Raw genomic sequence first — 14,888 nt, 5'->3', positions numbered from 1 at the left:
TACCAAATAGAGGGAGGATGGAATGCTGATGGTATGTATATCTTAAATTGATCATTTAGAAGTGTTCGCGCATACGCATCTTCATTCTTCACCTTTGGATTGAAGTCAGAGGCTGTTTAGCTACCCCTGTGGCCTGTACCTACACATTTAAAGTATTCTATCTAACCCAATATCACGATATAAGTCGATGTACTTGTAGTAATATTTAGCTTACTCTTTTTAGGTAAGGGTGAAAACATTTGGGATCGCATGACACACACCAAACCAGAAGTCATTCGCGATCTTAGCAATGGAGACGAAGCCGCTGACTCTTACAACAATTACAAACGCGACGTCGAAATGATGAGAGAACTCGGTTTAGATGCCTATAGATTCTCCCTTTCCTGGGCAAGAATCTTACCCAACGGTATAGCCAATCAAATCAACCAACCAGGCGTTGATTTTTACAACAACTACATCAATGAAATGCTAAAATATAACATTACGCCCTTGGTAACTTTGTACCACTGGGACTTGCCACAAAAGCTTCAAGATTTGGGTGGTTTCACCAGCCCTCTATTCCCCGAATGGTTTGAGGATTACGCAAGGGTTGTGTTTGACAGTTTTGGCGACCGTGTCAAGCATTGGATTACTTTCAACGAACCTAGAGAAGTATGCTATGAAGGTTATGGTGCCGCCACAAAGGCACCCATTCTAAATGCTACTGATGTGGGCGTCTACCTCTGCGCTAAGCACTTAGTTCTTGGTCACGCTAGAGCATACCACGTGTACGACAAAGAGTTCCGTGCATCACAAGGAGGAAACTGTGGTATTACGATAAGTGTCAATTGGTTTGGTCCTTTGACTGATTCTGAAGAGGATCAGATGGCTGCGGAGATGAGAAGACAGGCGGAGGTAAGATAATGATGTAATTATATAATATTGCGGAATTTGATAAACATGTCAATGTTATGATAATATTTACGAGCATTACTATCAGACAAGTTCAAGTGTAAGCCTTGGGTATTATTAGTTAGTTTGTTTATAAACTTATCTAGGAACAAGTACATATTAGGTACATATTTTGACACTTGATAATGATTACCAACCGAAATAACTAGTATCTTAGTATCACACGACAACTATTATTGCACGCCTCATAAGCGAAGCGTTGAGGTGGGTACTACTGTCACTTCGCGCAAAACATCTGATTTTTCAAACTTAAAATGTCTTTATGTATCATACATTGCACTTGTAAGATAATACATACACACACATATTAAGAAAAAACACTATTTTTAACGTTCATGATATTTTTGATGTCATTTTTGTTATTTAAACTAGTTAAAAAACAGTTTAAAAAAGTTCTGTCTTGGACGTCCGTGTGTCTGTATGTGCGGATCCTTTTTCTTGTTAACACGATAGCGACCGAAATACTTTACTAATCGAGTCTTTTTTTTCCTCTTACGCTTGAGTATGCTCAGGAATAGAACCCTTCCATTTTCAGGGTCTGATTCGATGTGGTTTAATTGTTATTAAATAAACAAAAATAATAATTAATAAATATTTATTAAAAAAAAATTATGAGGCGTGCACTTTTGGATTTTCCAAATTATTTATTTTTATCATGAAACGTGATGACAGATTTTTGTTTCGAATTTCTTAGATAGCAATGTTATCTACTATATAAAAATAAGCCGGGTTTTCCTTCCTGACGCTTTAACTCCAGAACGCACGAACCGATTTCCACGGTTTTGCATTCGTTGGAAAGGTTTCGGGCTCCGTGAGGTTTATAGCAAAGAAAAGGTGTCTCTGGTGGCGAAACGGAGTTCGTCCGGTTTGCTTGTTACATATATGAATCAAGATCACTTCAAAATAAAATAGTAAATCAAACAACGAGGCATACTTATGAAAATTTTTATACAAATTTCAGTGGGGCTTATATGCGGAGCCTATCTTCTCAGAAGAAGGTGGTTTCCCCAAGGAATTATCTGAAAGAGTAGCACAAAACAGCAAGGAGCAGGGTTACCCCAGGTCACGTATGCCAGAATTTACTGAAGAAGAGAAAGATTTAGTTCGAGGAGCTTCTGATTTCTTTGGCGTTAACCATTACACGGCCGTTTTAATATCGGCAGATGAACAGTATAAGACTTGGAACCCTACACCCTCTTTGTATGCTGATGCCGACGTTGGTAGCTATACACCCCCAGAATGGCCGCAATCTGCCTCAACTTGGTTAAAGGTGAGATTTAAATTAGATTAGCTTAGCTCACTTCACCTGCGTATTTAAGGAAAATCCCAGCAATGAGATATTCCACGCCGGGTGAAAGTAGCCTATAGGTACTCTTTAGACTCCTCTAACAAAAATATATCAAAAAAAAATTGCACCACTGCGACGTGAAAGAAAGATAAACAAACCCTTTCGTATCTATAATATTAGTAGTTACCACCTAGTTATTATTCTGTGATATTAGTAAGGACATTAATTATAGTATAGTACTAGTGGTCCGCCCCGGCTTCGCCCGTGGTACCTACATGTTTAAACTATCCTATCTCTCAAGTTGGATCGAACTGCACATGGTGTGCGAATTTTATTATAATCTGTTAAGTGGTTTAGGAGTCAAATAAAGTCAAAGGAGGACAAACATTGTGACACGAGATGATTTATATTATAGTATAGTAAGTATATTACAGAGACATCGTCTAGGTATATCGAGTACGTGCCTCGAGCAAAATATAATGAACTATACGATCCAAGTAAGAATAGGAATGTCGACAACAATTATTTTTTAAATACGATTTGAAAATACGATTAATATTCTGACTAATATATTATTTAAATACAAACGTTTTTTTCTTAACTTAAATAGTTAATCCATTTCAAGTAAAACTTATGACATCTCAAAATGGCGCAGAATCGATCCTATTCTCTGTTGGATTGCATAGAAATAATAACGTTATTAAGTACCTAGTTATTATTACCACGCCAGTCATTTTTCATCACAAAATCCACTCAAGGTCTATTTAGCGGAAAAATCACCTACCTTGTGTCCTTTTCAATACTTTTTTCCTTCAGTAATAACTTCAAAATCTGTTCAACTTAAGGTTCAACTGCACGGTATGACGGTACTTGTACTTATGCACAATAGATACCTACCTACATACATATTAAAATTTAAAATAGTAACATCATGTTTACTAGTTTCCCGGTAGTAAATCCAATTTATTTCACTTCAAGCCCAATTAAAATGTTAAGGTTAAATGAAAAGTAAAAATTAATTTTACAAAATATTATTCGTAAGGTACGGTCTACTTATAGCTTAATACCATGTAATATGTACGTAATGGTTTGTTAATTTATGTTATTAATTTCGCTTTTACATATTTCTTTGATTTATTTTAAACTAAATTATTATTGTAGGTACTATAAAACCATTATGTTAAACAGCGCGGGAAAATAGTGTTGACAGAACACTTTCATTGTTGCCATAGACGAAAAATATATTTCTGTAATAATCATTTTGTCTCAATTTCAGCAAGCACCGAACAGCATTTACAATTCACTCACTTTTCTTAGTGAAAAATATAATCATCCAGTTTTTTACATCACTGAAAATGGCTGGTCCAGTGATCCCGACTCAGGGTTGGAAGATGATGACAGAATAAAATATTACAGGGCTGCTTTGAACAGCGTGCTTGATACTTTAGAAGCTGGTGTCAATCTTAAGGGCTATATGGCATGGAGTTTGATGGATAACTTCGAATGGATGGAAGGTTATCTGTAAGTGTTGAAACGATGCAATTATTGTGCAATTTATTATATTAAATTATCTTTTTAAACAAAGGTAGCAAATGTATAGTTGTATTAAAAAGGATAAAACCTCACACACATGTACACAGTACAATCTATACATTATATTTATATAGTTATTACTTATTACCAATCCAAATATTATTATTAATTTGATTCTTATTATTTATTTATATTTACAGAGAACGTTTCGGTCTATACCATGTCGATTTCGAAAGTGCAGAAAAAACACGTACACCAAGAAAATCAGCTTTTGTATACAAAGAGATTATTAGAAGTCGCACGATTGACCCCGACTACGAACCTTCATCTAGAACTATGTGGATCGACGAAGGACATTAATTTATATATTTTTAAGGATTACATAATATATCTGATGAATAAATAAACACAAACAAGAGACTACCAATAATAAATATTTAAATTATAGAATATTATGTTTTCGTTTTATTTATTTCAATCCAATTAATTTATCAACACTACAATCGGTTTCACCCACTAACTAGACGAATCTTCGGGAAAAAACCAGTTTTCATGAGATTAACACTTTAGAAAACACATTTTTCGAATGTATAGCCTATATTACAAACTCTAAAGTTTTATCCAAAACCGTCCACTATTTTTTTAATGAGAGTAACAAAATATTATATAACACGTAAACGTAACAAATATACATCTACCCGCACAAACTTCGCATTTATAATATCTAGAAGGATTTGGCATATTTTAGTCAAATTAAAATATATAAAAGTTTGCAGTCTATAGTGCCACAAACTTATCTGACCCGGTGACAGTGTCACTGATGTCGCTTTCTTTTATATAAACAAAATATTCCGTATGAAAAGTCTGTGAAAATGTGACATTTCAAAATGGCGGCACGTAGTTCCAGTTTTTGCCACCGGGTCAGATAAGTTTGTGGCACTGTACAATATTACTAGGATCATACTAAGAATTTTAATGAATGAACAATAACGCCTCAAAAATGTTAATTAAAAATCTAAGTGAAGAAATAATATTAAAATTTGAAGTAATATGTATTTTATAAAAATGGAGTTTATGAAAGCATGTTTTTAAAGTTTATGTGGCATCCGCATGATGACAGTTTACTTTGTGCAAACTTTGTGGTACATATTAGTAATCTGTGGTAGCTTTCAATGCCAAAGAGAAAAGTAAACTGTAAATTATTATTTTCAGTATTCTGTGATCTGTCATCTGTGGCTTATGTCCGATGTTGATTCATATTTCATTGTCGAGTTTCATATTTGAGAGCAAAAAATATGATAAACATTTATTGATAATATTGTGGTATAGTTCGCGTTGTATTCTGTGATTCAACATTGAATAGAAGTAAACGATTGTTTACTCACACTAAATAAAAATGCATGCCAGACGAAGAGGACCGAATTTTACATATGTCAGTGGATGTGTTAAATACATGATTTTTGTATTAAATTTCATATTTTGGGTGAGTTATTGTGAATAGTTATGTTATACTTTATTTCATATATGAGGTTTCTAATGGGATTTCTATCATTGTGTTTAAACAATGTGTGAATCGGAGTTCCTATCTTTTGTTCTTCGTGTGAATCATCTGAAAGCGATTCTATATAGGTATATTTACATAGCATAGAATGTGGATTTATGTCCAATTATCAGCTTCCGTTTGCACACATATTAATGTTTAACCCACATGCCGCTGAATTGGCGAAATTAAATATTCATTATTCATTTATTGTCATTATTGTCATGAGTCATGAAATGTACATAGGTAATTGTATTTCAAAATTACTATGCAGTTTTATTTTCAAATAAAAAAACATCAAAATTAATTAAACACCTGAAGATGCCCTGAATGGTTGTCCACTTGACCCTTAAATACTCCTAAATAAATGTTTAAATTGATCAATTAAAATATTATGTGTGGTAAAAACATATTTACTTGTAATCAATAGTGCTATGTACTGTTATCAAGAGGAAAACTTGATGTATGTCTGAATGTTGGTAACAATAAAACTCATACACTTCAGTATCATTTACAATATTATACAATAGAGAGCTTTAAGAATTATTTTCAAGCAATATTATATTTCAATATTGTTTTTTATCCTAGGATCAACGTGGGTGAAACTTATCCAGCACCTTGTGTAATTTATATTTCACATAAAAAGTATGATAATTATAATATTCACTACATAGTGAATTATTAACTCATTGAGCCCTGAACGGCCAGATCTGGCCGCGACACAATAGATTTTCTGTCGTGTCTGTGATTCCGGGGCCTGATAGATTAAACAAAAAAACCTACTTTTGTTGTATGCACCTCTAACTGAATATGTATACAAAGAATCTAAATTTAAAGTGAGAATTATTTTTACTAGCTGCGCTCTGCGGTTTCACCTGCATGGCTCTGCTCCTGTTGCTCTTAGTGTTATTATATATAGCCTATAGCCTTCCTCAATAAATGAGCTAACACTGAAACAATTTGTCAAATCAGACCAGTAGTTCCTTAGATTAGTGCGCTCAAACAAACTCTTCAGTTTTATAATATTACTAGTATAGATAAACACATTATAGGTTAAAAAATTATATCCTACAAACACGAAGTAACTTCAGTAATTTTACATTCATTTATAATTTAAGAACTACTCAGTGCTTACAGCTAAATGGATTAAACCATAATGATGAGATTATTATAGACTACAAGCTTTATTAGTGCATTGTTGCAACAAACTGGAAATAAGCAGTTCATTCGGTTTGCTGATTAGGTCACTGGTATTTTTAGTTTCCCCGTTTATCAATATCACATGTTTTTAGCAACAATATTTTTAGGATGTGATAACTTTTTGTAATAAAGTTATTAAGTAATAATTACATTATAATATCATTGAAACCTTTGTATGAAATAAATGTAAATAAGAAAGTAATTATATGAAATAGAAGCCTAAATTTTTTTTTTATGAAATATGTATACATATACTAGCTGTGTTGCACGGTTTCACCTGCAAAAGCAAGTATTGCTATAACTTATGTGTTATTCTGATATAGTATAACCTACATCACTGACAAGTATTATCAAAATCCGTCAATACATACATATTATTTACTAGTAGTCCGCCCTGGCTACGCCCGTGGTACATATTTCGCAATAAAAGGTAGCCTATGTCCTTTCTCAGGTATCAAAATATCTCCATACCAAATTTCATGCAAATTGGTTCAGTAGTTTAGGCGTGATTGAGTAACAGACAGACAGACAGAGCTACTTTCGCATTTATAATATTAGTATGGAATATGGATTAGTTCAAAAAGTATTTGATTAATGTTACACATGTTAAATGCACCTGTGAGTTGTGACAAATACAGGAAGTTATTATTAACAGAACAATGATGGTTAATATTCTTTTCACTTTGTAACAATACTCTCATATCAGGTGATGTAAGGTACTTTGGAACTTAAAATTTAATGTGTGATAAATTTCGAATATGGGGAAAATATGCTCAACGATCAGTTTCATATTAAAATTGTGCTGTTTCCTGCTACAATATTTTGATGTTCATTATTATTGGAAGCATTTGTGTATTGTTGTGTATGTATTGTTCTCTGTGGTTTAGGTAAGATAAATGCATTTATCTAATAATATACTTTGTCCTCCAAGAGTCCATTACATTATGAAACAAGTATTATTATAAAAACAAAATATTGGGCTGCAAATTTTACTGTTACTTTTTGCAATTTTTTAATTTTTATGTATTCAGCGACACTTATTACTAAGAAGAATCTATTGACACCAATCTCATGAAAATACGACAAGCTGTTTAGATTCTAGGGCGTACCAAAGACACATATACATACACTTGAAAAACATAACCCTCCTTCTGTCACAGTTGGGTAAAAATAAACATTATATTTTGTCTTTTTCAGTTGTTAGGAGGCTTGCTTGTTGCTATTGGCCTCTATGCATTTATCGACAAATGGCAGGCCACCGGAATGATAAAGGTAAGATAGAATAAAAATACTAATGCAAGTGGGTGAAATTCAATTATTAGGGTGCTTTTAAACCAATAATGTGCGAGAATGAGTAGCGAGGAATGTTTGTAAAAACTAATCATGTAGCACATCTTCGCACATGAACCGCCTTTAGGCCGTGGGTCATGGTGGTGACTCCTGATCGCTTTGAATTTCTAACTTATTTTTTAAAGCTAATATTAAAATAAAAGAAAATGTTAAATATCTCTGAAACTAATAAGTTTCGGCTAGGTAATGTTTTGTTTTTATTACTCCAAATAATTCTTATACTTTCACCCCTTTAAAACTTATTACATCTATAAGGATGACCGCCTCTTCGGTAATCTGCCCTTTACCCCACTAGGGGACATGGGACTTCACATCTATAAGGATCTATATCAAGTCACACTGTGTATTAAAAATATGATTGAATGAATTGAACTTTATAATATTATACATTTCGACTGACCGGTTGGCTTGGTTGGTAGTGGCCCTGCCTTCCAAGCCAGAGGTCGTGGGTTCGATTCCCACCCGGGGCAAATATTTGTGTGATGAACATAGATGTTTGCTCTGTGTCTGGGTGTTATTTGTCTATATAAGTATTTATTTAAAATTATATATATGTATGTTTATCAGCCATCTGGTTTCCGTAACACAAGCGAAAGCTTAGTATGGGATCAGATTGTGCCGTGTGTGAAAATTGCCCTGAAATATTTATTTATTTCAGCTGGACACAGTGTACGATTTGATCCTGAACATAAGTTTACTCATTGCTTTATTGGGCGGTGTTGTATTCATCGTAAGTTTTGCGGGATGCATCGGTGCGCTGCGTGAGAACACTTGCCTGTTGAAATTTGTAAGTATTAAATTGTTTTATTGGTATATTTTTTTGTAATTATTGAAAATAGTGTATCATAGTGGTTAGGATGGTTGTCTTATCATACAAAACGTGGTGTGGGGTGTCCCTTAGACACATAAAACAAAGAATAGAATAAATTCGATTGCTTAGGCGTGAACACGGAAGGCCGAAAGGTCAGGCTTGCCTTAAAAACTTATATTTATAAAGCATTTGAATTTAATATTGTGGTTGATAGTTGAATGCTGTACTTATATTAGCTACCGTGGATTCGCTTGTGTCGAAAAAGGAAATTCGACAGTTGACGCTTCATAAATGCTTGTAAAAGTTAATATGGGGTTTGTTGTGTTAAACCATAATTAAATGTACATACATTAAAGTTGTGGGTAGATTTTTTATTCTTCGGAACTAGTTATTTCTACCCTAAAAAAAATAATAAAATCTATTTTTTTCCAGTATTCGCTATGTCTCCTAATCCTATTCCTAGTGGAAATGGTTGGTGCGGTCTGTGGTTTTGTGTTCCCGAGATCGTTGCACGGCTTCATAGAGCTGAGCTTCACGGAACGTGTGGTGCACTCGTATAGAGATGATCCTGATCTGCAGAACTTTATCGACTTTGCCCAGAGCGATGTGAGTTTTTGAAGTGAAAACTTCTTTAGCGGCGTTGAACACTTTTTCTGTAATGGGTATAAAATCTTAAACTCGCGTCAGGACACGTGACCTGATCGAAAAAGCGTAAGACGGATACCATTCCAAAATATCAAACATGCTCAACGTTAATAATCAAGTTTTCACTTCTGCCGGCACTCCCCCAGTGCAACCCGTCTTTTTTTTATTTATATTTTGGTTTAATTGTGTTAGTTACGGTCTGTTGCCTGTGGTGTGTGTTATTTTTTTTATGGTTTGAATAAACTCAGGCCTTGACTATGATTTAACTGCGGTTGAAGCTATTTTGTTAAATACAGTGATCTAAGATGTTAAATGTAAGGAATATGGGAATTGGGAGTATGTTAATTTAATTGATGCATTTGAACATCATTACTATTAAAGTGAAACTTTTATTACATCGTCTCAAACTTTTTGGTCTGTGTAGCGCATGTCGCGTGTATCGCGGCTGCCGAGTAGGTATACCTACTCGGCAGCCGACCGACACGCGACATGCGCTACACAAAGCAGTGTTCGGAACCGTTCGAACAGTTTCACTTTTACCGTGGTTTCATAAAACCACACAACATTTTTTTATAATAGCACAATTAAAAAAAAATACTACTTAATTTAGATAAAAAAAAAACTTCAATTGTTCCACTTTAAATTAGATTTTTTATTATTTATATATATAAAACTCAAAGGTGACTGATATAGTGATCTACCAACGCACAGCCCAAACCACTGGACGTATCGGGCTGAAATTTGGCATGCAGGTAGATGTCATAACGTAGGCGTCCCCTAAGAAAGGATTTTAGAAAATTCATCCCCCAAGGGGATCAAATAGGGTATGAAAGTTTGTACCATGAAAATTTATCTTTTCCACGCAGGCGAAGCTGCGGGCAACAGCTAGTACATATAAAAATAAAATTATGTAGTATATAAAAGTAAATAGAAATAAATAGTACTTTATTTTGTTGTCTTCATGGAACTACATAATTTTATTTTTTACTACATATTTTATTTACTACATAATTTTGTTTTCATGTATAAACATTTATTTGCAATCCCCAGTTCCACTGTTGCGGTCTCACCTCAGACGGCTATATGGACTGGTCGAAGAACGAGTACTTCAATTGCTCATCACCTTCCGTTGAACGATGTGGTGTTCCATTCTCATGCTGTATTAATGCGACGGATATTAGCTCGGGCCTCGTGAATATTATGTGCGGGTACGGGGCGCAGAACTATCCTGTGAGTATAATCTGTGGTTTTATTTTTAAGGTCTCAAGAATTTTTATCTGTAATAGGAAATGTCATGTGAGTTTAGTCTGTGGTTTTGTTATCTGTGCTCCAATTTTATCTAAATGTCATCAGTGGTAGGTGCTGAAATGTGTTGTGACTATAGTCTGTGGTTTTACTACCAGTGCACGAAATCAATACTATCTTCGAATATTATATGAAAATATTTTTTATGTAGTCTGTTCTTTATTTTACTTTTAATATTGTTACAAGATATAATAATGATTTTTTCAAGTACATAATATGTATAATAATTTACAAATTAATGCATCTTTTTTTATATATTTTTCAAATACATGTTGTTGAAACTTGTGTGAAAGTGATTTGATATTCTATTAGTTTAAAACAAGTTATTTGTCACAATTTGATCTACTTAAAAAACTTGTTCTGTAATTTCTTGTTTATTCAATAATAAATCGATTTGCAAGCATCAACTTTACTTATCATATAAAAATACAATTGACATTAACTTGAAACAGTTATAAAAATTTATTTCTCAACTTTCGCAAATGATTCTAATGAAATGCAGAATTTTAAGTTATATTAATTTAGTTAGTCATTTCAAAATAGTATTTCTCAAATTACAGTGTCAATTCAAGTGTACTTTAACATATATATTGAAAATACTGTTGAAGTGAAAACTTCTTTAGCGGCGTTGGGCACTTTTTCTGTAATGGGTATAAAATCTTAAACTCGCGTCAGGACACGTGACCTGATCGAAAAAGCGTAAGACGGATACCATTCCAAAATATCAAACATGCTCAACGTTAATAATTAAGTTTTCACTTCTGCCGGCACTCCCCCAGTGCAACCCGTCTTTTTTTTTAGAGCAGAGTGTTTGATAATGATGCTACATAAGTTTTCACATCAATAACAACACATCATATCCATGTAATTTTCAGGTGGCAGAAGCGAGCAAACGCGTCTGGACCAGCGGTTGCATAGAAATAGTTAGATCCTGGGCCGAAAGGAATCTCTATACTATCGCCTCGGTTGCTTTGGGCGTGGCTCTATCTCAGTTGTTTGTTATCTATCTGGCTAAGACTTTGGAGGGACAGATTGAATTGCAGAAAGCTAGGTGAGTAATCAATACTACTTTAAAATTAATTTAATGTCATAAATTTTATAATTTTGTAGTCTAGAGCTCTGAAATTACTTTAATTATTCGCAATATTCAGGTATTAGAGAATTATTGCAAATATGCAAATTTTCACTTATAATACCACAAGAGCTTCAAAATTATCGGGTATTTTCCGATAGGTTCGTTGCAAACAAATGAAGGAGTCAAGTTTTTTGTTAAGGTTAAAAAATCACGAGCGAGAAGCGCGAGTGATTTTTCCTGAAAAACTTGACGACTTTGAGGGAAATGCCAGATAATTTTGAAGCTCGTGTGCTATTCGGGAGATTATTTTTCCGTCCCAAATGTCGGCCAATAATTTCACAATTGAATTGAACCTGTCAGTTTGACGTCAACGACCAGAGAAAATTTTCAAAAAATTATCAGTATAATACCATGTAGGTTGTACCACGTGACGTCGAATGGTGCAATTCTATTGGTCGATATTTGGGTCGGAAAAATAATTTATTTAATTTGTGTTATTTTGAAATAATGAATAAAGATTTTTTTTATTTGTATTGTGGTTATGAAGGTTTATTTATGTATCAGAATTATTGTGGTTGAAAAAGTTTATCACATTTTCTCGTCCACTCAATTGCCATACAATTTGACTTATCATAGGTAATTTTACTACAGTAGTGGTAATTTGGAGTAATTTTAACATATAACAATTATTATTCTTAATTTTATTGATTTACAATGTATTAATAATTTATATTACTATTAATTTTTTACAGTATTCTTTCATTATGTTATGTTTGTTAGTTTGGTCACTTTAAGACATTCATTCATACGATAAAAAAGACCATTATTTATGTATTTTTGTTGTGTGTTTTCCCTTATATGTATGTTGATTGTATTTGATTTGGCAGATGGCAAACATGAAACCGGGGCTCAGCAGGCGCGTACCGCGACGAGTGCCGGCGCGCGCTGCTGTAGCGGCGGGACTCGAACCCGGGCCCGCTGGCGCACCACATGTAGTGGAAAGTGTTTAGTGTAACACTAGTGTGGATAGGTCAAGTGTCACTAGTGTCAAGTGTCGTGTATACACTAGTGTCAAGTGTAGTGTATACACTAGTGTGGATACTGACAAGTGGGGTGCGGCTCGAAGTGACGTTTTGTGAACTATATTGGTGTATTCACTAGTTTTTGAAGTATAACTAGTGAAATATACACTAAGGGGTCAAGTATACACTATTGTGTTGCGGCTTGAAGTGACATTATTTCGTACTATATTGGTGTATTCACTAGTATGAGGCTCGAAGTGACTTGTTATCGCACACTAAAAGGTCAAATGGGTGTGTGCAGTGTGAAGTATATACAATATACGAACATATGTGTGAGTATATGCAGTTTGTAAACAAATGGGTTATGTGAAGTGTATACAACAGTATATAATATGATGGGACTCGGAATAATGTTTTAGTGTCTACATATAAACAACAGAGATATATTAAGCTACATGATGGTAATGCGGTATACACATAAGCGGAATGTTGTTCTTAAGTGACATTAATGTTGACACAAAGGTCGACATATACTAAATGACTTTCGAGACTAAGTGAAGATAGTAAGTATACACAATATACAAATGCTTGTTGTTAAAGTGACGTTTTAGTGTCTACCATACACACTATAACAATAAAGTGTATGGTATGATGTTACTCTGTTTATAACGGAAAAGGTTCTATAAAATCAGACAATTGGAACTTAATGCTCAAAGTGATGCGGTAGTGTGTGCAATGATATATTGCACACATATAACTGTAATATTATGCTTGCTTGAAGTTATGTATTCATGTGTATAAGTGACACATATTATAGTGTCAAGTCTATACACATAGAATAATTTGATATTTAATATATGGACAATGGAAGTATGTGTGTATTCAAGCTAAATGAGGAAAAATCAAATTAACAAACAAAACATACAGGAAAATATAACTATATAGAAACATGCATTGATATGAGTATTATAAGCCAACAGACATGACTTCATATGCGTAAATGATATATTGAATTGGCCAGTAATTTTAATCATTTTTTGTACAACCTGAAGGTTAAGAAAAAAAAGCTGTCAATGTATATGAAATGTATCTATTTAGTTTGAGTATTTCACCAAACACTGGGCATTAAAATAATACAAGTTATATAAGTCTTATGATACATATATGAAAAGTTATCAAATGGATATACTCAGAATTTGTAATTTACCGACACTTATAACAAGATTTTAATAAACTTGTGAAGGACGATGGATTAAAAGAAAACCAGTTTTTATTCAGTAAGGGCCGATTTTGCAATGCTTGGATAAAACTTATCCGTCCAATAAAGTATTACACGATAATATTAAAATGTCACGTAAACTGTCAAATACGGGCAATTAGAATACGTTTTTAAAATGGTAGTTTTATACATTATTTGACGAATAAGTTTTATCCAAGCATTGAAAAATCGGCCCTAAGTGTTAGGCGATAGACTAACAATATCAATACAATCAATGATATTATAAGCAAAAAGGTTATTTGCTTTGAGATCGGCACGTTGAAATGAGGCTAATTAGCCAGAATTGACTACAGTTGTCCTTTTCGCTCACGATAATCGAATCATGCCATCTCACTTTAAATCGTGCCATCTCACTTTGACGTCTAATTGTGTGTGCGTTAGTGTGCTGTGTTTCAAGTTCGAATGTTGAATTGGTAACCTATCTAACTACACCTTTTTACTAATAATATAATTGATTGCAATATAAATAAATGAGACCAGTAAAAATCCAACAAAACTTAGGTCTTCTAATAAAAAGTGATTTTTTTATCGCTACAAAAAAATGACTGTTATAATTTTTTATAAAATGCCATAATTTTAAAGTTTTAGTAGTATGTGGGGTTGTTGTTGAATATAATATTCTGATAGTTAAGTAATAAGTATATTCCATTTTTGTAAGTGACCCACAATTAGATTTAAGTGTAAAATTCTAAACATGCATATATTTATATAATACTTCGTCAAAAGAACCATTGTTACATGTATTTTTAGAATAAGTGGCATTTATAATAACATTTAAATTTAAATATTTTAAAACATAGAAAAAATTCGATCACGAGGCGAGATTCGAACAAGGCTTCAAATCCCGGGTCGTAATCGAATTTTTTCTATTAAAAATTTTATATTTGTA

The 14,888-nt window shown here is 33.3% G+C and overlaps 2 protein-coding genes across 2 annotated transcripts; both read left to right on the top strand.

Moving 5' to 3' along the window:
* Window positions 1-249: 249 nt before the first annotated feature.
* LOC149898362 (myrosinase 1-like) lies at window positions 250-4,150 on the top strand. The gene is made up of 4 exons (XM_090115443.1): window positions 250-894; window positions 1,913-2,221; window positions 3,516-3,760; window positions 3,973-4,150. Exons 1-4 carry the CDS (start codon window positions 250-252, stop codon window positions 4,130-4,132), a joined length of 1,359 nt encoding a protein of 452 aa, XP_089971569.1. The 3' UTR covers window positions 4,133-4,150.
* Window positions 4,151-5,056: 906 nt separating this feature from the next.
* Window positions 5,057-13,143, top strand: LOC149898361 (tetraspanin-33-like). Its single transcript, XM_090115431.1, has 7 exons — window positions 5,057-5,255; window positions 7,710-7,784; window positions 8,521-8,649; window positions 9,106-9,279; window positions 10,369-10,548; window positions 11,499-11,674; window positions 12,586-13,143. The coding sequence occupies exons 1-7, from the start codon at window positions 5,169-5,171 to the stop codon at window positions 12,596-12,598; spliced, it is 834 nt and encodes a 277-aa protein (XP_089971557.1). The 5' UTR covers window positions 5,057-5,168; the 3' UTR covers window positions 12,599-13,143.
* The last annotated feature ends 1,745 nt before the right edge of the window (window positions 13,144-14,888 follow it).

The sequence above is a fragment of the Colias eurytheme genome, chromosome 23 (genome assembly GCF_061535395.1).
Source record: "Colias eurytheme isolate Ceu_HAF_F1 chromosome 23, ilColEury1 Martin Lab GWU primary, whole genome shotgun sequence".
Taxonomy (NCBI): domain Eukaryota; kingdom Metazoa; phylum Arthropoda; class Insecta; order Lepidoptera; family Pieridae; genus Colias; species Colias eurytheme.
This window is presented reverse-complemented; position numbering and strand designations above follow the sequence as displayed.